Raw genomic sequence first — 27,277 nt, 5'->3', positions numbered from 1 at the left:
CCACATCCCCAGCCCCTCAATTGAGTTTTTAAGTTGGTTTATTGCTTCCTGCATTTCTAGGATTTCTGTTTGTATGTTTTTTATAACCTCTATCTCCCTGTATAGTTGATCTTTTGCTTCTTGGATTTGTTCATGTAATTCATTGTCGAAGTGATCTTTCATTGTCTGATTTTGCTGTCTAATGTCTTTCTTGAGACTCCAGATCATCCGAAGCATGTATATCCTGAATTCTTTATCTGACATTCCATCTGCTGCAGCTGTTACCTCTTCTAAAGTTGAGCTGACCTGCATTGCTTGTGGTCCTTTCTTTCCTTGTCTTTTCATACTGCTCGCGTTTCTTTCTGCTTGGTGAAACTGTTGTGTTTTTGAAATTTTCTCCCTATATATTTATATTGCTCTTGTATAGTTGAAAAGTCTCCCTTGCAGGGGCAGGCAGTGGCTGTGCTGCTCCTCAAATTTGGGTGATCTGTCTACCATGCTGATGGGCTCCTGGGCCTGTTCTGCCAGTTGGTCGCAGGTCTGCCTACCTTGCAGGCGCGGGCGGCAGCTCTGCTCTGCCCCTACTCCAATTTGGGTGACGTGACTACCACGCCAGCGGGTTGTTGGGCCTGTTCCGATGCGGGCGGTGGCTCTGCTCGGCCCCTACTCCAATTGGGGTGACATGACTGCCACGCCAGTGGGTAGCTGGGTCTTTTCCGGGCGCGGGCGGCAGCTCTGCTCTGCCCCTCTGGCTTGATGACAAAGTGAGAGAGACTCGGGTGTATGTAACTCACTTTCTTTACCAGGAGACCAACTGTTTCTGCTGCCGCTGGTATCGATGAAGTTATCTCCTCCACCGCTTTCTGATGACATCAGATCTCTGCCATGTTGGTATCCCATGCAAATGGCAGCATTTTGTTCCCTTTGCCGGGTGACCAAAGCAATGGGTGAGTCCTGACCGGCCCTCCCAAGCCCTGTCTCAATCCTGTTGCTACTGCCTATGAAGGCTCGGTTGGTATTTACCTCCACAGTATTCAGCAGGACCTGGACCAAGAAGCAGTTTCCACGGGTTCTTTAGCCCTGGGCCAGAGCAGTTCCGTGAGCTGGAATTTGGCCGCTCTGGGCTCGGTGTATGTTCTGATAGGAGCAGGCTCCAAGAAGCAGTTTACATGGGTTCTTTAGCACTGAGCCTGAGTAGTTTGTCTGCGAGACGCAGGTGAATGGCAGCCTGAAATTACCTGTTCTATAGCTGAATGAGCTGCGACCAGTCAAAAACAGGGATGATAATTTCAGCTCTCCAAGATGGTGGCCGCTGGCTTCCCCTGTGGTCTGACCGGTGTGGAGAATCGAGTTGGATCACTTCCTTCCCCCATCTCAAACCCAGAATTCAGCACTGATTACAGTAATTGCACAGCTGGCAGGAGCTCACAGAATCCGCAGCGCTGTATCTTTGCATTGCTATCTTGTCGTTTCCCAGCGGGCACCGCAGACTCTAGCCGTGGGGCGATTTGCTGAAGAAGCAGCGTGACCCTCCGTGCGGACAAATTGCTCGAGTTTGAGCCCCTGTAGCTGATCCTCATGTGATGAAAATCCTTCCTCTAGGTTTTGGAGCACTCCAATTTTGCTGGAAATTCCTAACAAAATAGCTTTTAGCCATTCTAACTTGTCATTCTCCCTCACAGTGACACGGTACATGGGGGTGATGCACTCCCTTCGCCACCATCTTCCCTCGAGATCTTGATTTGGTTTTAATCCACGGGGATTTACCCCTGATGGCAGAGATGGAGTGTGAATAACACACTTAGGGAATTGGCTTACAATTTGACAAGCTTGTTCTCTGGTAATATTAAATTTTTTATGTAAGCTAGAAGCATTTTGATGATGCAAGGAATGGGAAGCTAGTGCACAGTCATATGAAGACATCTGTTGACAAAAAACTATTACTTTATCAATTCTGTCATTTCCTGAAACTAAGGGTCCTGGAAGATTAGTATGAGCTCATATGTGTCCTATGAAACATGGGTACTTTCGAATTAGCACTGCCTTTTTTAAATTACGAAATAACTCAAATAACTCTTGTGATGAAGTATACCCAATAACTGAAGTTTCTATATTTTTAGTAACTCCAACTGCATATAAGCTGTCAGAATAAATATTAATAGGCTCATTTGAAAAGTAATTTAAGGCACAAATCAGAGCTTGAAGCTCTACTCTTTGGGCAGAAGTTACCTCTGTGTGAACACGACTATAAAAACCTGCTTTACCTGACCTAGAACCATCAGTGAACACTGATAAAGCTTCATCTATAGGATGTGCTCGTACAATTTTTGGAAAAATAAGTGATGTTAATGATGCAAATTGGATAATCTTATCACAAGGATAATGGCTATCTATCTGGCCAGGAAAATCAGCAAAAGCTATCTGCCATGAGCTAGAAGTTTGAAAAAGCCAATTAGTCTGTTGAACTGAAAATGGAATAATTATGATATCAGGCTCAGATCCAATTAATTGTAAAATCCTAGTTCTACCTTTACTAATTGAGCTATAGAATCATGAAAAGGAATTAATGTTTTTTTGAGGGGAGTGGGATAAATAAATCCACTCAATAACTTCTAATCTTTGCCATATGGCTCCTGTTGGAGTATGCTCAGTTGGAAATATTAATAAATACACTATTTCTTTAGGATCAACTCTAGTAAGCTGTGCATTTTTAATTGCATGTTAAACTCTCCTTAAAGCTGTTTTAGCTTCTAAGGTTAGCTGACATGGAGAGGTTGGAGAAGGATTTCCTTGTAATATCTGAAATAAAGGACTTAACTCAGAAGTAGTTAGTTTTAAGGATGGCCTCAGCCAATTAATATCTCCTCCTAATAGCTTTTGAAAATCATTAAGGGTATGTAACTCCTTAACTCTTATCTGAAGATTTTGAGGACGGATTGTACGTCCTTGAATTATCTGACCTAGATATTGAAAAGGAGGCACCTTTTGAATTTTTTGAGGAGCAATGCATAAACCCATTGCTGTAAGAGAAGTCTCTAACTGAGTAAAAATTTCTGAAAGTACCTCTGGATTAGCATGAGCCAATAATATATCATCCATAAAATGAATAATATACGCATCAGGAAAACTATTTCTTATGGGATCTATCGCCTGGTTGACATATTTTTGGCACAAGGTAGGACTATTATACATTCCCTGGGGGAGTACTTTCCAGCAATATCTTTTAACAGGTTCCTTAAAATTAATTGCTGGGACAGTGAAAGCAAATCTTTCACAATCTCCAGGATGTAACCTTATAGAGAAAAAACAGTCTTTTAAAACTATTACCATCAAGCTATAGTCTAAAGGGATGGCTGTGGGGGAGGGAAGTCCTCGCTGTAATGATCCCATAGGCTGAATTGCATGATTTATCACCCTTAAATCCTGTAGCAATCTCCAATTTCCTGACTTTTTCTTAATAACAAAAATAGGTGTGTTCCAAGGACTAAGTGTTGGTTCTATGTGACCAGCCTGAAGTTGTTCCTCAACTAACCTATGAATTATTTTAAGCTTTTCCCCTGAGATGGGCCACTGAGAAATCCATATAGGCTCCTCTGTGAGCCAGGTGATTTTTTCAGCTGTCTTAGGAATTGGGGAAGTACTCAGGGCCCCTAGTAAAAATTTTGGCTTGGAGCATTTAGTAATCTTTGTCGTGGAGACTGGTTTGTAAATAGATACTCTCCCTGAAGAGTCTCCTTATCATCTGCAGGAAAATACCTCTGATTAACTTCCTCAACTGACCTTATAGAATTTGGAGTAACTAATAACAATCTCATTTTGGCTAAAATATCCCTTCCCCATAGGTTAGCTGGTAAAGACTCGAACACATAAGGCTTAAATACTCAACTGTTCCCATCAGAATCTTCCCAACAGAGATAGTTGGCACTTTGAGTGGGCTGTGAAACCTGTCCTATTCCCTCTAGGTTAGCTGGTGCTACATGAAAGGGCCAGTTCCTAGGCCAGAATCTACTAGAAAGGACAGAGATATAAGCTCCTGTGTCTACAATTCCTAGGAACTTTTTATTATTAATTTTAAGTTCTAATAAAGGGTGTTCTTGTCGCACTAATTGAGACCAGTACACTCTGTCCGGTGGTTTAGAAACTGAATTTACTGGCTGGCGTTTATCTGAATCACAGGGCAATAAAATCAACTGGGCAAATGTATCCTTTGGAATGAGCCTTAGGGCATAATTGGACCTTACAGTAACATTTAATTGTCCTCTAAAATTTGAATCTATCACACCAGGTATCACCTCAATGGCTCCCTTTAAATTATTGCATCCCAAAATTAAACCTATAGTATTATCAGGAAGCGGCCCGAAAATCCCAGTAGGGATTCTTTTGGCCCTGATTCAGGATTCAATTCAACTGTCCTTGAAGGTCCTAAGAAAACTGTCTGCAATCTATATTACGGTAAAAATCGCGGGCTGTCCTGGTTGGCGCCAGTGACGTCACACTGTGCGACCTCTCCTCGAGTTCCCCGTATTGTTGCTCGGCCTGGGGAGGGGCTGACTGGAAGTTTTTTGTCCTCCCGATAGGAGGATATGAAGGCGAGAAGGCGGGCTGATCTGTGCCATCTTGATCTGCCACGTGGGGTTGAATCCTGCAATGTCTATTATCACCAGTAGATGGAGCCCTGAACTTAAAATTGCGCATGCGACATTCAGCGCAAAATGGTTATTTTTCCCGCAACCATAGCATCTCCCATGGGGTTTTCATAAAATTCTTGCAGCTTTAATGTTTCCTTTAGTGCTGCAGCTAGGGCTACTGTCTGCAAATGGGTAGAGTCTATCTCAGAACATAAGCGGATAAACTTAGAAACTGTCCCTTTTTTATGGTGTGGCCTAAGAATGTCCTGACAATCCTTATTTGCATTTTCAAATGCCAATTGCTTAACAATAAACTCACACGCCCCTGGGTTCTTGATCGACCTGTTTGCGGTCTGGTACAATTGGGCTACGAAATCTGAGTATGGTTCACTCGCACCCTGCCTGATTTTGGTAAGAACTAAATTGGATTGGTCTTTAGAGATAATTTGCTTCCAGGAACGTTTCGCAAATCAGTTATTTGATTGTATACTACAAATTCATAATTTAACTGTCTTTCTAAATCAGAAAATTCACATGTTCCTAAAAATATTTCTACCGGCATCTCTAAATTTTGTCTTCTATTTCTTTCTGCCTATTCAGTACAAAAATCAGTCCAATAAGTATGCCAGAGTAAGAAATCTCCTCCACTCAAGCAAGATCTAATTAAAGAAATCCAATCACTAGGAGGAAGGGCTGTGAGCAAATATTTTCTATCAGGCTCTGTACAAAAGGCGAATTCGGACCATACATCTCACATGCAATTTTTAGTTCCTTAATGGTTTTAAATGGGATTACAGCATGAACTCTAACTCTCTGATCTTGCTCATTAACTTGCTCAAAACCTGGAAAAAGATGAAAACCGCTAGTATCTTCCCCAGCTTCCTTAATATCTCGCTGGAATGGGGTAAGAAAAGTCATTGTTAATTCACAGTACCTGTTAAATTTTGTCCTTTTAGCTGGTAATGGCCGAATTCGAATATCCTGGGCAGGTTGTGTTATACGCAGCCTGTTAAAATTTCTCTATAAGTCCTGAATTTCAACGTCTGATTCTTCTCCCTTGGACTGCGAGTCATGGGTAGACTCTGCACTGTTGCCTTTTTGAAAGTGGGCTTCTAAGCCATGTGGCAGAGAAGAACTCTTTGCCCCTCTAAGAATCTCTTCCAGATTTTCCTCCCCAGGAAGATCCTCTACCTCTTCCGGAGGACTTTCTAGGACTGTGGAGGTTTCTCCTCTATGACCTTCCTCTCTATAATCTCCCTGCAGGTTAGCCTGATCCTGCAAGTTTAAAATCACATTCATAACCTTAGGTTTAGTCCCTAGAGCCTTTGTTTTTAAATGGCTCAAGGGAAAGGGAATTAACTTAGCCTCAGGTGGGTTTTCCATTTGAATAGACCTAATATCTCTCTGAATGCCTTTTAATAGGTCTTCAGAGGGCCACAAACTCTGGCCCATATATTCAAAAAGACAAACTTCCAGAGCCGTCCAAGTTTTCTGAATGTTTTCTATGCCTCCAGGTAATTCATTAGAAAGACAAACTTTTTGTAACTTCCTTCCTAGTTTCTTCCAAGTAAGTAAATTTGGAGACTCTTGTTCATAAAACCAAGGACAATATTTGCCTACAATCTTTAAGAATTGTAATAACTGAGTTTTCTTTATCTGTTTTCCCTTCTGATTAATTATACTGTCTAAAATAGTCAGATACATTTCCTTATCTGTAGAAGTTGAATTTCCCATTTTAATTAATTTAACATCTCTTTCCTTCAATATCTCCAGGTACTTTTGTGACTATAAATTGTCACCACTTCCTTTATCTTTATCTTTATAGCGCGCTCCCACTCAATCTAGCTAATCTAGAATGCCCCCTTGTAGGCGCCAATTCCACCATGTGACCAGCGCATTGGTTTCATTAATGAGGTTGTTGGCGTAAAAGTTAACTAGTGAGATCATAAATAAACACACAGACTCAGTTACCTTTTTCTACGACCAGGTCTGAGACAGCTCCCCCTCTGGTTTCCACCTCGAATCACCCAGTAGGGCAGCAAGGATTACTCAGGGCTAGCAGGAAAGAGAGAGAGAGAGCACACCAGGGAATAGCCTTTTATTGGGGAACAAGAAATTCAGGGGAGAATTCCATCCAATGAAGGTTGAGGGGGGTCGCACTCCAAGGTCAGGGTCAGTGATTGGCCCCCGGGGTCAGTGGTCAGTCACACCCCCACACAGACAGGCTCTCGCACCAGGAGAGGGCCGGGAAAGCTCCGACACAGTTTAGCCAGAGCACCTCAGACCCAAACTGGGAGTTTCCCAGTCACGTGTGAGAATGGCTTCCCACAAAACCCCCTGAAAGCCAAATGCTAACAGCCTAGTTGTGACCTGTGGCACTATTGGGAGACAGTGGACACTTTGGGAGGTGGGGCAGAGTGGAAGGAGGTTGGTCATTGGGGTGTGCCCTTCAGGGGATACTGGTACCATATCCCCACCCCCACTTCCTGCTGCCATGAGGGATCAGTTTCCTGCTCTTGCTATGAGGGTCTGACTCAGCACAGCCCAAAGGCAACAGGGCCAAGTGACCATGAACTGAACCCCCTAGAACTGTGAGCCAAAATGAGTCTTTCCTCCTTGGAGTTGATTATTTCAGTATTTTATCACAACCATGGAAAGCTGACTATCCAGGGCCACAGTGACGTCAGGACAAGAGACGGTGGCAGAAGCCAGGACAGGTTGCTCATGAGCAGAGGGACCACAGTTTGCAGAAGTGACTTCTGAGGAGCAGAAAATGAAGGAAAATGTCCTCTCCCTGAGCCAAAGGGTGAAAGCAGACAGGACTCCTACAAAGAACAGGTGAGACCAAACGACAGGCCTAGATAAGAGGACTTGAGGGTGAAACGTGGGGAACATTCTAGAATACACTGTGCAGGCAAACAAAGTGCATAGTGGGAGGCTGGGTCTCACCTGAATTGGGAGCAGCTAACCCTGAGCCCATTTGCCTCACGCTAAAAGGAGTGTAACTGTACATCTCAACAACGGGAAGGAGGCCAGGGCGGAGAGTCCAGAGGGCACGTGGTACCTGCTACGCCCAAGGTGGCATCTATGAGACTGAAGTTTCTTGTGTCCACAGGTCTGGGAGCCTGTCGTGGGTGTGCCAGCCTGGCCCTCCTGCAGGAATGGCTCTGGTGCTTCTCCCTGTGGACACCCTGGAAGGTGTTGTGCCCTAGTCTTGGTCACTCAGCTCAGGGAATCACTCTCAGAGTTCTCAGGGGAGCTCAATGGCCTCAAGGGGCCCTGCCCTCTGGGAGCTGCACAGTCTCAGTCTCATGCTGGAGGTGAACTTGGGGCCCTTGGCACAGTGGGGGCAGGTCCACGTTTCCTCAAAAGCCACACTGAGGAAACCTTGAACTCCCCAGACTCTGTCTCCTGGAGCCCTTCCCTCTGCAGATGTAGTTCCTTCCATGTTCAGTCCCATTGTATGTCCACCTTGGTCATCCCCTTGGCCCTGCAGGCTGTGGGGTAAGGCTGCCCGGGTTGGTCTCTCATCTCCTGTGCTCTCTGTGAACCATGAGCAAAGAACTTACCCCACCAATACCTGAATTTCTTAATTTGTGAAATAAGGATGTGAAGGCTTGTTTGTCGTCAAGAGTAAATTATACCGTTCAACAATCCTGGGATGGTATTGGAGTTCCACAGAGTTGAAGAATAAACACTAGAGCACGGCTGAGGTAAGCAAGTGAGCAGGAATTTTATTAAAAGGAAAGTGAGAGCAGGATTCAGAACTCCTCAGTACAGCGAGAGAGAGTTCCTGTGCTCCTTCTTTTAAGGGCACTTAAGGAGAAGCTGACAAGCTCTTCTTGATTGGCTTTTGGTATTTCAGTTGTCCCGCAGTGGGCGTGGCTGGATCACAGATGTTGCAACCGCTTTGGGAAGATGGAGACTCGCCCTTTCTGGTAAAGAGGAGCTGTTTCATAACACGCAGGGCCAAGTCACATGGCCATTTCCTGCTTGCCTTCCTGTTGACTTTCATTAACCCTTTCCCACCCTCCGTGCCTAGCTGTTTGTGTCAGTAAATTAGCACAAGGGAAGGAGGGGGAGGCACAGTTAGGAAAGCTCAGCTCCCTAGGGGCTTCCGACTCTTCCTTCCTCCACAGCCTGAGGCAGATCCTCTTCTCCCTCCTCAAACATCTTACTGTTGGTTTTTTTTAGGGCTTCTACTTGGACCCATTCCCACTGGCTTTTCTGTAGGTCTGACTTGTGTTTTCCGAAACCTGAGTAGCTAGTGGCGCCTATTCCAGAATATTCTTCCATCATGAGTAACTGCAACTCTGGCTTGCTTTGGATTCTGTGGTTTGGGATTTATTAATAGGTTTGTTTTATTTTGCTTTGCAGTGCTGGGGATCCATTTTAGGGCCATACCCCGGGGTAGGAAGGTGCTGTACCACTGAGCCACATCCCAGCCCTTATGAGTTTTTGAGGAGGGTCTTTCAAGTGCCCTGTGCAGGAGAAGAGCCAAACTATACCTTGCTGGACTTCATTCATAAGAGGAGAGTTATGGGAGGTTCGGGGTCTTAAAGAGACAAGTCCCCAAGGGCTGGAAGCTTTCCCCTGAGTCTTGTGATGTTACAGGCAGGGGTCAGGATCGAGTCACATTCCACAGAGCTGAAGAAAGAACACCACAAAATCCAAAGTGAAAAGCAAGGAATTTTATTAAAAAGGAATGTGAAAGAAAGACTCAGAACTCCTGGCACAGTGTGCCTGAGAGGGGCAACAGTGTCCTTTAAGTCTTACAGTGTTCCTTCTTTTAAAGGTGCCTAAGGAGAACTTGATAAGCTCCTCTTGATTAGTTCTTGATATACATATATATTTTTAGTACTGGTGATTGAACCCAGGGGCACTCCACTACTGAGCCACATCCCCAGCCCTTTTTAAAATATTTTATTTAGGGACAGGGTCTTGCTATGTTTCTTAGGGCCTTGGTTTGTTGCTGAGGCTGGCTTAGAACTTGCAATCCTCCTGCCTCAGCCTCCCAAGCTGCTGGGATTATAAGCAAGTGCCACAGTGCCAGGCAGTTCTTGATATTTCAGTTGTCCTTCACTGGTATGGGCTGGATTACACAGTCGATCTCTGTGAGATGAAGATTTGTGCCTTTTGAGAAATAGGAACTGTTTTATAACATGCTGGTTCATGTTAAGTGGCTGACCTCTGCTTGCCCTCTTGTCAACCTTCCTTGTCTGTTACCTACTCCACTGCCTATCCTTTTCTCTCATTCCCTCCTTTGATAGGAGAACCCTTACTGCTGTAAGGGAAGCTGGACAATGACTGCTCCAGCTTCTTCAAGCTCAGAGGTGTCAATGAGTGGTTAGCAGTTGGAGTTTCCCTAAGGGACAATGGGGATGACCAAGAAGTTCATGGTAGAAGTCATCTCAGAATGACCAGACAGTAACTGCTAAAGAAGTCTGGCTGTTCCTGATGTTGAGGGGCATTGAGGAGCAGCCTTGGTGGCTGGTCCAGTGGTCCCCGGTATATGTCCATGGGAGGCTCCTTTGTGTCAAAGAGGAAGAGATTTTGTTGTTGATAAGAGACAGGAGTCTGTATAGTGAGTGTGGTTTCAATTACTCTGAAGGACACCAGGTATTCAGGGGATGATGCAGCACCTTACCAGTTAATACCCCAACACTCTGATTAAAAAGCAACCAGAGCATATCCAGGTTTGCATTCCCGTATTTCATAAAGAACTTCCACCCATGGCCATAGTGAGGCCTGGATTGGACAGGGGAACTTTGGAGTTCTCCCGGGGGCAGAGTAATCTATGGCTAAGGCTGGTTGACGATCATGTTCAGAGTTTCCTTCTAACGATTCTGGAAAGTGGCTGGGTTTAAATCTTTGCAAGTTTCTATTAGAGCCATCCAAACTTCTAGAAGCAAGGATTGGTATTTAGAAGGCAGCTCTTTGAGAACCATACCCTCCTTTAGTACTCAGAATTCCTGAAAGATCATGAGAAATGGGTACAGTAAGATGCCTTCCTAGAGTTATCTTAATTGCCTCAGGGACCAGCAGCCACTACTGGCAGGCCACAGGGCCCTCCTTGAGATTCCATATCAAGCTCTTTGCTGAGATATGTTACTGGCTGTTGAGCTGGCCCACTTCTTTGTGTGATCAGCCCTAAGGCTGTTCCTCCCCTTTTACTCACAAACAGATTATATTTTTGCTCTGTAGGCTAGCTGAGAGCCAGAGCTTGAAGTAAGGCCTTCTTTAGGGCTTTGAAAGCTTTAACATACTTTGGTTCTCATATAAGGGTGTTTGTCCCCAGTGTTAGGTTTTTTTTTTAGGAGTTGTTAAAGGAATCTGGCTATTTCTCCTACCCAGGGATCCAAAGCCTGCAATATCCAGTTATTCACAGAAATCCTCTGAGTTGCATGTGGTCTAGGATAGTTGGTGTCATTCTGTAGGGGCAATCCTTTCTTCTCATGTCTGTGGATTCCCTGAGTCATTTGTACTTCCAAGTATTGAACCTGAGGTTGGCATACTTGAGTTTCTTCTTTGAGACCTTATGCCCTCTATCAGCTAAATGATTAGAAGCTCTGTAGAGGCCATTTGACATTCTTCCTGGGTGGTAGTACATGGGAGAATGTCATCCATATATTGGAGGACAGTTACAGATGAGCTGTCCTTGAATTCGACTAGATCCATGGTGAGGACCTGTCCTAACAAGTGGGGACTACCTGTGAATCCAGGGGTAACACTGTCCAGGTTAACTGAGACCCACTGCCTGGCTTCTCAAAGGCAAACATATTGTGACTGGTTGTCTAGGGGTACACAGAAAGACATCCTTTACATCTAATAGAGTGAACCATGTGGCAGAATCTGGAATCTCAGATACAAAGTATAAGGGTTGGAGGATGACCGCAGGATAGAGGGAGGTGACTGCTTTATTGATTATCCTGAGATCTTGGTCTAGGCACCATTCCCCACCTGGTTTCTGGACTCCCCAAATGGATGTATTGTAGGGGCAATTGCAAGGCACAAAGAGTCCCTGTTGTTTAAGGTTTTGAATGATTTCCAGTAACCCTCTCTTTGCCTCTGGGTGCAGGGAGTACTGTCCCTGGTGTGGGAAGACAGAGCGGTCCTTCAAAGTTATTGTAACTGGAATTGTACTCTTTGCTCACCCAATTTTTTCCTCAGTGGTCCACACTTCAGAGTATATATCACATTCTAATAGAGGTAGACATAATGACCCTGGGGTCCCAAATTCATGGAAATGGAGACCTGAAATTTTGAGAGTATATCTCGTTCCCAAAAGGAGTAGGGCACTCTGGGACTATCAGAAACGCATGAGAAAGCCTCCTCCATTCCATTCACAGCTTTACAGAGGGGTAAAATATCTAGTGATAGGCCATCCAGACACCCCTTGCACCATCATGGTATCAGAGAGAGGGGGATCAGGATAAGGGACAAGTACGGAGAAGCTGGTGCCAGTGTCCAGAAGGAAGCTGACCTTTTGGCTCTATACCGAGAAGCATACCCAGGGTTCCTGTGTAGTAATGGGTGTCACTAGAGTCATTAAGGTTGACTCTGCTCCCTCCCCTTTGGTCCTTGTTGGAGGAATCTGAACCATGAGAGCCTGCACCCCTGGGGACATTCATTCCTCCAGTGATTGCAGGGCCTTGACAGATTGGATAGGGCCTTGACGGGGTCACCAAACCTATTATTGCATGCCGGTTGGTAATGTCCTCCTTTCCAGTGGAAACAAGTTCCTTTTGTGATTTGACTTCCAGTCCATTTATCTCCTTTAACACCCCACAAGCTGCTCCCTCAGGGTCGGGACCAGTACTTCAGCCTTCCTTCTGTCTCTACTTTCCCTTTCCTTCCTCTCCTCCTGATCTCCATTAGGAAAGGCGGATGTTGTGATTCAGAGGATATCATCTGACTGGTCAGGGCCATAAGCCAATTTTTGTAACTTCCTCCAAATGTTTGGAGCTGACCAAGTAATAAATTTACCCTCTAAAATTATGTCTCTCTGTGTGGATTCAGGATCCACTATGGTGTGCTTTCTCAATGCCTCCCCGAGTTTCTCCAGAAAGGTTGTGGGGTTCTTCTGAGGGCCTTGATGGATTTCAGATTGTCTTCGAGTAGCTGGTAGGCTTCTGCCTCAACCTTCTGAGACCTTCAAGGACCAGAACCTAAAAATGTCTCATTTTCTAGTCATCCTGTTCATTGTTTGGTTCCCACTTGGGATTGTTCCTAGGAACTGCCTGAACCCCAGATGGATACATTTACTTTTCTGCTGTGCTGCAGGGACACAGCTGAGATGAACATCATCTCCAAAATGCTTAGCTGCCATGAAGAGTTCCCATTTCATTAGAGGTCAAAACTTGATTAGGTAGTCACACAATATCCCTCCGGGTATGACTGAGCATCTGACAGTTTGGAACACCTCAATGTATTTATCTGGAAACTTTGAGAACTTTCCTAAGTCCATCTTTATTTGCCTCAGGTCTTGAAGAGAAAAAGAGGAACATACACCTTGGTTGACCCCAATTCCCCTCCTGGCCTTTCCTGAAGCAACAATATGCTTTGTCCTCCTGTAGGAGTGGATGTGTGGGGTCCTAGGTAGGGAGGATGCCAGGGCTGTTGGCAGGGGTTAGTAGGGTGTTATGATTTATATATTAGGTGTCCCCCAATGTGTAAGACAATTTGTGAGAGTTTACAGGTAAGGTGATGGGGTGAGGAGAGCCTTAACACAATCAGTGAATTAATTTCTGATGGGGAATAACTAAGTGGTAACTGAAGGCTGACAGGGTGTGGCTGGAGGAGGTGAATCATGGGGAATGCCTTTGGGGAATATTTTTTATCCTGGTTGCATGGAGCTCAATCTCTGATTCATGATGAAAGATCTTGGGCTTTTCCCCACCCACGTGCTCTTCTGCCATTATGTTCAGCTCACTTTTAGGGCTGAGGAATGGAGTTGGCTGTCTGTGGACAGGGAATGAGTCCTCTGAAACCACAAGTGAGCCCTAAAATAAACTTTTCCCTCTCTAAAATTGTTTCTCTCTCTCTCGCTCTCTCTCTCTCTCTCTCTCTCTCTCTCTCTCTCTCTCTCTCTTTGGTACTGAGGTTAGAACCCAGAGATGCTTATCACTGAACCACATCCCAAGATTTTTTAAATATTTTATTTAGAGACAGAGTCTCCATAAGTTGCTTAGGGCCTTGATAAATTGCTCAGACTGGCTTTGAACTTGTGATCCTCCTGCCTTAGCCTCCCGAGTGGCTGTGATAATATGTGCTACTGTGCCCAGCTTCTTGTCAGGTCTTTTAGTTACACCAGTGAAAAAACTGAATAAAACATAGGGGTTGGGAATTCTTGGGGTATTTCTGACTTCTGCCCTCATAGGTGTCTCCTCAGACTTCTCTTTCATTATGGCTGTAGTCGTAGGCTAGGTCTAGCTCACACTGCTGACTTAATTTGAGGTTCTCCTCAGAGAAAATAGCCCTGAATAGGGAATCTCAGACCATCTTCCTTCCCTGACAAAACAAACTCACCTGCCAGGTAGCATTCAAGTTTATACTTCCCTCTGGTGGCCATAATTCTGCACTGGAGCCCATCGGGTCTGGTGGCCATAACCTCAACTGGGATTACACTGGCAGCAGAAGAAAATCAAGCTCTTTTTCATTAGTGTCTGTAAATTGAACATGTCCCAATTTTTCAGTAGGCAGGCCAGTGGTGAACTTGGCACTACCTCTGAGGCTAAAGATCCCATCTGGCTAAGAGCAAACAGAAGTCTGGTGTCTGCTCCAGAAGAACTGAACTCTCCTCGGGCCGTCTCCCTGGAGAGCTTCTCAGAGGTTGGCAATCCACCCCTCTAACCCTACCCGACTCACTGAATTTGTTATCACCTTACCAGCTAAGTTGTGTAGGTCTTAGTTTCCACGTGACAAAGATCCTAGGGACAAGCCAGGCTTCGAGGACCTTCCGGTTTCCTCTGGCCACTACTGGACTTCCAGATATGATGGCTGATAATTAAATGTCAGTGGGATGTACTCCTCTGCCATGCGTTTCTACGAAATTGAGCCTACGGAGTATGAAATCTCAGGTCCAAGGAGACTATGTAAAACCAGAGTCATCAAGGACACAGGATAATTTTAAAGGGGGTTTTTCATCTACAATAAGGATCCCAGGAGTTCTAGAAGGACAAAGAGAGGAGGTTTTCTCAGACCTTATGTCTTCCTCACAGAGAAATTTGAGGAAGAATTTCAGTCACAGACTGTGATCTGGCATCTCTGGTGGACTTGGAGATACCCACAGGGACAGAGTTCAGTTTCCTTCCAGAGAGGGAATGAGAATGTGTCTCCCTAGATCCCTAAGGAACAAAAAGAGATGGGTGCCTCCCATGCCCTTACAGACAAAGAAACTGGGGAGGCACAAGGGGGCCACAGAAGCAGCGAGAGGGGTATCTTTGGCAAGTGTGGAGCCCTTCAATATTGAGAAGAGGGATCCCAAATCCATCCCTGCAAACAACTCTGCATAGTATACACCTCTTCTGCAGATGGACCTTTAGCTATGAGGAAAGCCCTCAGGAGGATTGAGTGTGAAGAAGGTACCAGGGCTCATGTAAGGTGCTGGACTAGTGGCACGTTCCTCTGCTCCAAGATCAGCCAACCACCCCAGGATACTCGAGGGGCTGTTGGGAATCAGGGTCAGAAGAGGGGCCTTTGAGAGTCACAGAAGAGCAGCCTTGGTGAGAATCTCAGTTGTTTCTCAACTTCACCCAAATCCTGGCATCCAATGGCAGACCAGGATCAGGGCCACTGTCTACTTGTTCCAGGCACACCCCAAGCCAGGGTAGAAAAGTAAGAAACTGTTTCACAAGAGCCCACCATGTCTGACCCTCAGGGCAGGTGATTGGGGACTACAGAAACCCAGAAACCTATCACTAAGACTCACTAATTACTTTTAAATGACTGATGGGTACCCAATTTTCCTCCAAAGTTAGTGAAATCAAAGATCATCAGGAGCAAATGACTTACTTCACTGGAGGATTGGGGATCCCAGATGAGCTCCCAAGATGATACTGGCAGGAGTCAGGGTTCATGTTACAGAGAGTTGAAGAATGAATGCTGCAAACGCCAAGGTAAACAAATAAGCAGGAATTTTATTAAAAAGGGAAATTAAAGAAGCACTCAGAACCTCTGGTGCAGTGTACCTGGAAGGGGCTAGAATTCTCTTTAAAAAAATAAAATGAGTGCCCTTTAAGTCTTACAGCATTCCTGTATCTGTCTATCGATCCATCTATTTATTTGTTTTAGTACCAGAGATTGAACCCTGGAGTACTTAACCACTGAGTCACCTCCCCAGCCCTTTTTATTTATTTTTTTGGATATAGGGTCAAACTAAGTTGCTGAGGATGGCTTTCAACTTGCCATCCACTTTCTTCAGCCTCCAGAGCCGCTGGGATTACAAGTGGGTACCACCAGGCCCGGCTAGCATTCCTTCTCTTAAAGGCACCTAAGGAGAAGTTGCTAAGCTCCTTTTGATAACTTCCTGGTATTTCAGTTATCTTGCACGGGTGCAGGCAGGATTACTGTTTCTCTCCTGCAGATGGAGAGCAATGCCTTTGAGGAACAGAAACTGTTTTATGACATGCTGGGGCATGTTGAAATAACCCTTCTCCTGCTTGCCCTCTTGCAGACCTTCACTGTCCCTTCACTCCCCTGGACACCTGTCCTTTCCTTTCAGTGAGACCCTTGCCTGGGTAGCTGCTGCTCTGACAAGAGATAATCGCCTTTCCTTCATTAATCATTGTGATGATTTCCATTCTAGCTCAAAAAAATTTTCAGTTTAGAAAACTTCTCAACCTCCCTGTTCTCCTCCCACGCCTGTTCCCCCTTTCCTCCTGAAGCCTGGTTTCCTGCGAGTTCTCTCCTGCCACGCCCTGGCCAGAATGTGCTCTGATTTATGTCCTTGGTGCCATGGGGATCATTAACTTCTCTGTTGCTCTTATCAATTACGAAAGCTTTGCCACTGTTGGATGCACCTCGGTTCCCTGTGGGAGGAGGCTGGAGGGGATATCTGTGACAGATCTGCATGCCCCTCCCTCCTGGAGCCCCGCCCTCTGCACTGAGTCAGGCTTTGGGAAGTTAATCCCTCTGTCTGGCGGCTGTGCAGCCTCTTGGTAAGTGTTCTCTGTCCTGCTTCCCCAGGGGAAGCCAGAGGAGAAGACCTACCTTGCCATGGACTCTGGGGTCAGCAACTGTGGGCACGATGGCAGCTTGGTGAGTGCTGGTGGAGATGGGGGGGGAGGGGAGCAGGAAGGAGGCTGGGGAGTCCCAGGGGGGTCCTGCTGCTCAGGTTCATTTTATCAGTCGGGATGGTAGCTCCCTCCCTGCTTCCAAGCTCAGCTCCCTCAGGGCCTGTCACCTCAGGTGACCATCACAGCAGACAGACTTTCCTGAGCACTCCTCTGTGTGTGGCAGGAAGCAGTGGGAAGAGGAGGAAGGCTGGATTTCCCGACTGTGCTCAGTCTATGCTAAAGGCTTTCCCTTTGCCTCCAGGAGGCCTCTGTTGAAACTGAGTGTTTGTTTTTCTGAGTGCTCAGCCTTGGACTTTCTCTTTTGAGAAGGCTTTTCAGATTCCAAGGCTTGGGAAGGAGTGAGGACAGAATCAGAGGGAAGAACTTCCACTAGAGGGCGATGCTTCGGAGGCACTGTCTGAATGAGCTTCCTCCTTGCAGGCACTCTGGTCCTGTTGGAAGGGTGAGGGACTGCGGCTCTTCACTGTCCAGCATCCTCAGGCTTCTCCAGCCAGTCCTTGAGCCCCAGCCCCAGCACCCTTTCCAACCTGTGGGGGCCACGTGAAATAACAGGGCGGCCTGAGAGGAAACTCTGTGTTCTTGTTACCCCCCACTGCAGGGCCTTAAGAGCCTCTTCCTGGAGGCCAGGGCTGTGGCCCCAACCAGGAACAGCCAAGGGATCTGGGGACACTGGCCATGGGGAACCTGGGGAACCTGGGCTATGCTCACAAAGTGTTCCCTGGAGCCCAGTTGCCAGGCCCTGCCCATGGCTGGTCAGCGTTCTGTAAATGGTGCTCAGTACTCGCTTCTGAGAAAGCTGAGGGGTACTGAGAGAAAAGCTCCTCAGCTGGCCTCACCACAGGATTCCTTCTGCCATTTTTCTCAGAGAAAAAAAATTCAGGGGGATAAGTTGAAGACTCCATTCCTCCATTTCCTGAAGGCTGTGGTGTTTCCTAGAGTTTGGGCTTCCATGAGGAACCCGGAGAGCAGTGGTTCTGGGCAACTGTGCATCTCCTTTTCAGTGGGTTTGGAGCAGGGCACCAGGTAAGGAAGGACCCTGAGGTGGGATGCTGAGGCCACAGTGGGAGAAACCTGGACAATTCATCTGAGTGTAGGTGAACGGCGGTGTTAGGTGGGGTCTGGACCCTGGGAGGAATGGATGGCTGTGTCAGGTACACATGGTGTCAGAGAGGCAAGGGGCCCACCTCACTTGGGGGATTGTTGCTGCTCCCACTGAAGCAGAGCCTCCTCTTGCTTGTTCTTCTACTCCTGGGAGGCCAAGGACCACCCAGTACCCCGAGGGCCACAGCCTTGGGCAACTGCCCTCCATACCTGCAGATGTGGTGGATTACTATGCAGACACCTTGTGACTTCATTGATCCTGTCTCCTCTTCTGTCAATGGAGACAATGAGATGGTTGTGAGATTCAGAGGAGAGGATGCACTGGAAGAACTTTGTAACTTGTAACGTGCTGTAAAACGCCAAGGCTCAGTAGACGTCTCTTTGTATCAAATCCTCCAGTGAAATTACAGTTCACATATGGAATAGAGAGATGCACTGTCAACGTGAAGAGGTTGTGGTGTCCATCCTTTTGTACCGGTGCTTGTTGTTGGAGTGTTCTTCATGAAGAATCCATTCTTCCTCCAGGAAGGGGCTCATTGGCTTTCTTCTGCTGCTGTGTGGGTCACATGCACAAATGCCCTCAGAAGAGACCTCTCCCTCCCCCACTGGAGAATTCCTGCTCTGCAATACAGGTGTCCCCTGTTTCTGTGGATGTCTAAGATGCTCAGGGTTCATTTCTGACACTCAGACTCCAAGTCTACTGTGTCCCACTGTGTCCTGCTGGTTTTGTTTCTATGACAGACATCTTTCTATGGGTGACTTAAGGACGTTTACAACAAAAGATTTATTTATAAACAGGCGAGAAAAACAGACACCAAGTACCACAAAAGGAGAGGGAAACCATTGTGTTTGGGGACAGGCGCATATCATTGAGGTCAAAGTGTCATTCTGGGGCTCCGTGCTTTCCCCCAACACTAGCTGATGGCTTCCTGGAAGTGACATATGTTTTTCCCAAGGGAGAACCAGGTGTCCTCAGGGAAGACAAGATTTTCCCAGCTCTAAGTTTTAAACTTAAAACTCAAGTAGGATTTCATGGAGGATCAATTTCCCAAACAGTTGTTTTAAAGCCAGTGCAGATGTGATTTCCCTAAGTGTCAGATGGCCTGTATTGACATAAAGACAGAACTTGGGAATTCAGACTGGTGACAGTCTTTGATGTTGGTCTCCACTCTTCCTTTTCTGGAAATAAAGGACAGGTTACAACCAGTTTTCGCAGTCAAGGTTCTTTCTTCCTTTTGCCCTTCCCCTTCCTGGGAATTTTGTGAGGTCATGGGAGAAGATGAAGTGAACTCGCTGGGAGGACAGACAGCTGTAGGGGACACAGCTCATTCCTTCGTGGGCAACACGCAGCACAAAGCTCACACTCTGATACCTTTATGACTATCTCAGACTCTAAGTGGGGGGACTGAGGCTGGGAGAGGTGAAGTCATGTGCCTAGGGTCATTGAACAGGGAAGTGACAGAATCACATCTGTCCAAGTTCTTTTGTATTCTGCCTGCACCTCTCTGAGTCACTTTTCTATAATCAGTTAATCAATCAATCAATTATCAATCAATCAGCCTGTGTCACACATCTTTTCTCTCCTTCTCCTCCTTCTCTTTCCTGTCTGTTTTTCTCTGATGCCCCTTACAGATTCCTGCATACCCCTTATGAGAAGTTCCCAGAAGTTCACCACTTCCTGCAGTCCATTCCTCTGAATTTAGCCCCATGCCGATTCAATTGGAAAAAGATTTTTTTTTTCATGTGCAATCAGGTACCAAGCATCATCCATATAGCCTTCCAAGATAATTACTAAATACTTAAGTAGAGGGTAGCATATAATGTATGGATATGCTGGACAAAGGGAGGATTCACTTCCCAGTAGGATGGAGCTGGAGAGTGTGAGATTTCATCACACTATTTGGAACAGCATGCAATTTAAAACTTACTAACATTTTGTTTATTTCTGGAATTTTTCATTTAATATTTTTGCTTGAGTAACTGAAGTTTTACCTTGAGTAACTGAAGGGTTGGAGACGGAGTCCCTGGGTAAGGAAGGGGGCTCTGTATAATGTTCCTTAGGGTCAGTTCTAACCTTAAGAATGTGGGACAAACACCCTGCTTTTGATCTGGCAGTTTTCTGGATTTCTACCTCATCTAAACAAGTGGTGAACTCACTGTATCTACTGCCACTTCTGCAGAGCAGAATCACAGATCCACTGGGTGGGGTAGGCACTGTTCCCAAGGCCTTAGGACTTTTGAAGGCCCGTGACAAAATTTTCATTTCTTTTAAAATTAGTTGAAGGAAATACACTTAAGATCAAAGAAAATATTTTATTTTATTAATATATTCCTCTTTATACCTATGTAGTCCCCAAATATAATTTTAATATTCTTTTAAGTAGGAAGGAGCCCATAGAGTCAAGGTGCCCAGCACCTGCCTATCAGTGTCACAATGTGGCCCTACTCCAGAAATGTTCTTGGAGGCTGGACTGAAGTACAGGGTACTTAGACATGGAGGTGGGCAATGGAGTGGATGACTTCAACATTCTTTCCAGAAATGTCTCCATGAGATACCTGTAAGAGTGCAGACCCTGCCCCCGTGGTCTGGCCAGGGACCAGGGTCCCCCTGTGGACACTTCACATAGAGTGGCCGATCTTCATGCTAGTGGCCTTGACACTTCTGGCCACACCAGAGACAATGCTCTCATATTCCTACAACCCATGGTCAGATGCTCAGCTGTGGGCCTCAGCCCATATTCAAAGCCCTTCCATTTAAGGAGGTTAATAAATACCATAGCTAATATTATTGGGTAGTTACACTGCTCCTGGCGTGGATTATGTGGTTCTTCCTGCAATATGATTTTCTAGCCAGGTGAGGTGGCACATGCCTATAATCCCAGCCACTGGGGATTTTGGGGCAAAAGGATGGCAAATTCAAAGTCTTGTTTCAAAATAAAAATTAAAAATGTCTGGTGATGGAGTTCAGTGGTAGAGCTCCCTTGGATTCAATCCCCAGTACTGGAAAATTAAATTAACTTTCTCAACCATCTGTGAGGGAGGAGTTAATTATTTTATAGAGATAAAATAACTGAGACTTGAAAATCTTACTAGTTTGGCCAAGGCTAGTAAGCTCTACAGTCAAGGAGTTGGAGAGAGGGTCAACAATTCAGAGTTGATGTTGGTTAAAACGGGGGGAGTCCAAGTTGGCTGTTGACACTAGATCCTTCTGTGTGAACTGCTCTCCTTTACCTTGGCATGTTACATTCAGTGCGCCTGTCTACACTGAGCACAGGAACTGCACGAGAGACTGGGGTTGCAAAGGCAAGGAAGGCAATTTCAGTAAGTTCTTCCTGATATTCACAACCAGGAAAGAACAAGGATGGAAACCGTCCATTATGATAAACACACTCGGAACAGGGCTTTGGCAATGGAAGCACATGCAAAGTACCATGAGGGAACCTACCATCTTCTAACCTGGAGGTTACCACCTTCTCCCCCACAGAGCTGCCTCCTGTCTGCTCTTCCCTTGCATGGCTCCAGCCTTGACACAGAAGCTGGGATGCACATGCACAATATAGGAAATCTCAGGGTGTGGAGTCTGATCTTATATCACCTGCCGGCTACCATTATCCCTGCCCCACTGCCTCTGGCCCTGGGAAGGCTGTCCTACCATCCAATGAGAGTCAGGAAATGTCTTGTTTCTTCTTGAAATGCTCACATGTGTCCTTCTCTTGTTCCTAGCAGACAGATGATGGAGTGCTCAGTTTTCACACTGACGGCCAGGTCACAAGAAAGAATGGACAGTCTAAGAGTCCCAGTAGCCACCTGGCCTATGGCGTTTTGGACATCCCACCATGGTATCTCTGCATCTTCTTGGGGATCCAGGTAATGCCACTCTGCAAGTACTAGGTCCCAAGAAGCTCTGCCTCCCAAGTTACCAGGTCACACAACCAGGTCAAACTGGTCAACACCACCGACTTCAGCTAGCATCATGTCTTCCATATGGTTGACCTTCAGGGGAACTCAATCCCCTTTAGTCTCCCTCTCTCTGGGCATTTGGGGGATGGAAATGTGTAATTACAAAAGGATTCTTCCTCATGCTGAGCTGACTGGTCACATCAATGACTCTGACTGTTCCATTGTTCTCTGGAGTGGGGTCAATGGCTTAGTTATGTCTACAACATGTAGATGAAGTCAGAGAAGGGCTAGGCTCAACAGCTTCCTGGTGCCACCCTGCCTAGTGACACAGCACTTGGCTAGAATATGGGTAGGTGATGAGTTCAGTTATCAACCCTGAAAAGGGAGAAAAAGAGATTTGTTTGCTAACAAGAGGGAGTTGACCCTGATAATTTTGGTCATCCCTTGTTGTTGGGCATGATATGAGGTAGGAAATGAAACACTGGTCGATGTTTGGACAATCTTGTGACTTGTATTGATCTGAATGGTGGAGGTCAAGAACATTGATAAGAGGCCATGAAGGATGAGACATCTCATGTCATGTATCCCAAAGGGACATGGGAGTGATGGCAAGGATTGTCGAAGGGCACCTACATACATATCACATTTCTTCTCTGGAGCCCCCACTCCTCTTCCTTAAGGGGCAGTTCACCCCTCACTGATTATGGTTTGTTGAAGTTGTCAGGTTAATCAAGGAAAGAAGAGTGGGCAACTTTTCTTTTAGTGGGAGTTCAAATTCTGCTCTGCTTTCAACACATATCTCATCCCACCTTCTTCTCCTAAAGACCAGTGCTCTTCATACTGGTTGAATTATTCCAGAACATTCAACGAGGGGATTAACCTCACTACATAATCCTCTGGTCCTTTTGAGACATTGCTTAGCATGGTGACAGGAGCTGAAACTGTCCCCTTAAAGAAAACCTGGCCTTGGATTTCATTTCCATTTTCCTTCCATTGCTATTTCCACTCATATGGCTGGAGAGATGTGGGGGTCCCTGTCCCTAGGTGCTGTGGCCCAAGGTTCTTCCTGGCACCCAGGCCTGTCCCATCTTAGGCAGGGGACACCTACCTCCTGTCCTTCTCAGAGGGCCAATCCTGTGTCCTGCTGGAGTAGTACACATTCTGAGACTCCATTTTCCCTGAGGATACATCAGGTATGGAAAAGCAGGCGCATGCAGTGTATAGACTATTTTAGTTTTTTCTTAATATTCTTAAAAAAACCTAATTTTTATCTGGTCTAATTTAGCTCACATTGAGATTTTAGATCAATCCCCAACAAAATCAGAACAGAAGAATGTGCCTTGTTTTGCCTCCTTTTTGTGTAGGTCTGGCTGTTTTGTGGACAGGAGGAGTGCTAGGGACAGGCAGGGTCAGGTGTTCTGGGCCTTGTGTCTTCATTCCACCTAAGGACACCTTGAGGGAACACTTCAAGGCACTGCCCCTCACAGTGAGCTCTTAATTTCCCTCCTTTCTTCCTCCACTCATTCCTTGTTTATTACTTGACTGGCCCAGCAGCTAACTTTTGTAACCAAAGCAAACCAAGCCTGCCTACCCTTCCTTCACCTAGGCCCTATTATTATAGGATGAGGTAGACCCCACTCTACTGGTTGAACCTGCAATGATACATTTGCTGCAAATCAGAGGGATCCTATCAGCACCCACAACATGCTGAGGTTCTGCTCCATTATTTGCTTGGCTACCTTTAGTCATGGGGGATAGGGATGCAGAATCAACACACAAACTCCGGGAACTGGTGAGAGAACTGGCTGGAGACCCACCCCAGGTCATCGTCCAGTAGCTCAGTTTATTTTTGGAATGCACACAATTGTTATAGGGTCTGAGTGGGGCGTGCCAATCAATCATACACAAGCAAGATAGTATCCATAAGCCAATCACTTTGCCTAATTTAACCACACTATGAGGATGCTCTAAATATTGCTATCATCAGGAAGGGTCTTTGTCCCTAGGGAGGGGGTTTCTAAGTTAGAAGTTCCATGTGGAAGCTGCTGGCTATCAGTCTCCTGGCCTGGCAGCTTGGCAATGTTAACACAAGTGCTAAGGATGTGGTTTCACTAAGGACTCCCTAGAGCAGAGCATCCCACCCTGCAGGCCTTCCTATCAGACCCAAACAAGTGCAGATTCCTCAAGCACTCCGAGCTGCTCATAGCTGCTAGCTGCTAGCTGGAAACTGAAAGTTATTCCAGCAACAACAAGAGGCCCTGTGACTGTGCCAGCAGAGGCATGGCCTAGCTCAGCAGAGCATGGGGAGGATCGGAGCAAAGGAAAGAAGCAGGTGGCTTCACGTGTCTTTATTCTCAGAACATTTGGCTCAGTGGTCAGATTTTTTGGTGGACACTGGGGATTGAACCAGAGCTCACTCTCCCACTGAGGTACATCCCCATTCCTTTTTTACATTTTATTTTTATTTTGAGACAGGGTCTCTCTAAGTTTCTGAGGCTGGCCTTGAACTTGTGATCCTCCTACCTCAGCCTCTCTAGTAGCTGGGATTAAAGGCATGTGCCAGAACACTTGGCTTCATGGTCAGCTTTGTGTGGGGATTGAAGCCACACACTGGACACTCGGTGTGGCTCAGAACAGAAATGGCCACAGCCCATGAAAACCCCTTAAGACCTGCTCAATGTTTCTGCTCTGGAGTTAGAGTGTGTGAGACAGTGGCCCATTCATACACTGTATTGGTTGCTTGGCCCCCTACACCTTCCTCCTCTCCTTCTAGCTAGGTGTCTATGTATGTACTCTGTCTCTAACTGTCTTCTATTTATCTCCTGTCTGCTACTTATCTACCTGTAATTTACCCTCTGCATAACTGAGGCCGTCAGCTATGAGCTCTGTCCTGTCCTGAACTCTGGGTCTAACTCTATCCTTTCAGGAGACCGCAAACAGCCGTGGGCCAGTGGCTCCAAGTGAATGCTCAGGCCTTCTTGTCAATGGCTCTCACTGTTGCGTCATGGAGTGAGGAGCCCCTTGCTATGTTCTCATTCTTAGGCCCTCATTTGGTTCTGTTATGTCCTCCTGTGCTTGTGTTTCTGCCTCAGTTTCTTTCCTAGGATACCACTTCCTGGTTCCTGAGCCCTGCTCTCACAGCCCAGTTCCTCTAGTGGGGTCACTGTTTCCCATGCCTAGTTTGGATGTTTGCCCCTCACTCATGGCTGGATTCCTGCAAAGCTCTTGAGACTGGACCTGGGAAGGGCATCCTTGTTAAGGGTAGGATTGCACCCTTACTGGGTATAGTCACAGAATTCACACACTCATGTCCTGTGTCTGTCCACAGCACTTCCTCACAGCCCTGGGAGCACTAGTAGCAGTGCCACTCATCCTGGCCAAGGATCTGTGCTTGCAGCATGACCCCCTGACTCAGAGCTACCTGATCAGCACCATCTTCTTTGTCTCTGGCATCTGCACTCTCCTGCAAGTGCTTTTTGGGGTCAGGTAAGTAAAACTACTCCCCCTGGATTTTGACTTACCAGCCAACTATCAGCAAGTTCTGCATGGCCTGCAGCTTGGCAGATGGGTAGGAAGGTGGAGTGGTGTAACAGAGAGGTGTTCCATCCATTTACCTCTTTCCCTCTCTCTATTTATCTCCAACTCAAGACTGATGATCTGTATTAGCCAGGGTCTTGATGGACAGTAACACAAATCCAGATTGGCTTAGGGGAAAATGTGTGTTTTTTTAGATGTTGATGGATCTTTATTTTATTCATTTATTTATATGTGGTGCTGAGAATTGAATCTAGCGCCTCACACATGCTAAGCAAGCCCTCTACCACTGAGCCATAGCCACAGCCACAGTCCCGAAAATGAACTTAAAAGAACAAAGTGAGAAAAAGGCAGGGTTACATCCATGTTTCCAGAACAAGAAGAACCCAGGACTCAAATGCCATTGAGCTCTCTGCTATCTCCCTCTGTCTCTATTTCTTTCTGTCTCTGCTCAGGCCTTGTTTGTATCAATGGAGATTCAAAGATTCCACGTGTGAAGGTAAGAAAGTCAAAACCCAAGCTGACAAGCTCTGAAATTCAGCATGTCCCTGTCTTCCCACCTGGAAGGCCAGGTTTGGATTTTTATTTCTCTGGCTCCTTAGCGTTCTCCTTTGGAGTCTGGCAGTACTGGGACACCAGCCTCCAGCCTGTTCCCCACCCACCCCACTTCATGTTTTGCTCCATATCACAAATGGTCTCACAGGCATGAGCGAGGACACCCCAACCCGCTCATCCAAGCTTCCCACAACAGACTCCCCAAACAGCTGTCCCTTTGCCAACCTTCAGGCCTGGGGGTGCACCGTTCCTTCATTGTCTGCTCTAGCACATCAGGACTGGAAAGGGGCCCAAATGGGCACAAGGCCACTCAAGCAGAGAAGCTGAGAGACTCATGGGGAGGGGGCCTCTCCCCTTGATCCTTTCTCCCTGAAGGAGCCATGCTCCATACTCCAGAGCTTAGAGCTAAGTGTAGGCTGCATACCTGTCCTGGTGGGGAGGGCAGGACTCTGACAGCATCTGATATTTTTCTCTTAGGTTCTTTCTTTTTCTTATGGTACATTATAGTTGTACATATTGATAGGATTTTTAAATGACATATTCCTATGTGCTCATAATAAAGCAATTTAATTTGGTCAATGTCACCCCCAGCACTTCCACCCTCCCTCCTTCTTAGTCCTTTTCCTCTCCTGGTCTCCCTTTGATTTTCACGAGATCCCCACCACCACCACCTTTCTTTTCCTTTTTCCTCTCTAGCTTCTGTATATGAATGAAAACATATAACCCTTGACCTTTTGAGGTTGACTTATGTCACTTAACATAATGGTCTCTAGTTTCATCCATTTTCCTGAAAATGACATAATTTCATATCTTTCTTTAGGTCTGAATATATATATATATATCACTTTCTTTATCCATTCATTCATTGGTGGACATCTAGGTTGTTTCCATAGTTTGGCTGTTGTGAATTTGTATATCCCTGTAGTAAGTTGACTTGAATTCTTGAGAGTAAATACTGAGAAGTGGTATAGCTGTGTCATATGCTCTTTCCATGCCTAGTCTTTTGAGGAAACTTCATACTGATTTGCATAATGGATGTACTCATTTACAACCTCATCAATAGTGTAAAGTGTTCCTTTTTCTCCACATCCTCTTTAGCATTTATTATTATTTGCATTCTTGATGATTGCCATTCTAACTGAAGTGAGATGAAATCTCAGTGTAGCCTTGATTTGTATTTCTCTACTTGATAATACACTTTTTCATGCATTTGTTGGCCATTTGTATTTTTTCTTTTGAGAAGTGTCTAATTCATTTCCCCATTTATTAACTGGATTATTTGAT

The 27,277-nt window shown here is 45.9% G+C and overlaps 1 protein-coding gene across 4 annotated transcripts in view; it reads left to right on the top strand.

The window, feature by feature from the left end:
• The first annotated feature begins 16,561 nt into the window (after positions 1 to 16,561).
• The window catches only part of LOC101961272 (solute carrier family 23 member 1), a 42,539-nt gene continuing 31,823 nt past the window's right edge, over positions 16,562 to 27,277 (top strand). Inside the window, exons 1-4 of one of the 4 annotated variants that reach the window (XM_078040576.1) lie at positions 16,562 to 16,865; positions 18,404 to 18,636; positions 21,728 to 21,871; positions 25,233 to 25,390. In XM_078040576.1, the coding sequence (XP_077896702.1) occupies positions 18,571 to 18,636; positions 21,728 to 21,871; positions 25,233 to 25,390 (368 nt within the window). In that variant the 5' untranslated portion in view covers positions 16,562 to 16,865; positions 18,404 to 18,570. The remainder of the gene's footprint in view (positions 16,866 to 18,403; positions 18,637 to 21,727; positions 21,872 to 25,232; positions 25,391 to 27,277) is intronic. The other 3 variants (XM_078040577.1, XM_040291395.2, XM_021731147.3) reach the window with 3 other exon arrangements.

Source organism: Ictidomys tridecemlineatus, chromosome 2 (genome assembly GCF_052094955.1).
Source record: "Ictidomys tridecemlineatus isolate mIctTri1 chromosome 2, mIctTri1.hap1, whole genome shotgun sequence".
Taxonomy (NCBI): domain Eukaryota; kingdom Metazoa; phylum Chordata; class Mammalia; order Rodentia; family Sciuridae; genus Ictidomys; species Ictidomys tridecemlineatus.
Note: the sequence above shows the minus strand (reverse complement) of the source record. Positions and strands in the feature narration are given on the sequence as shown.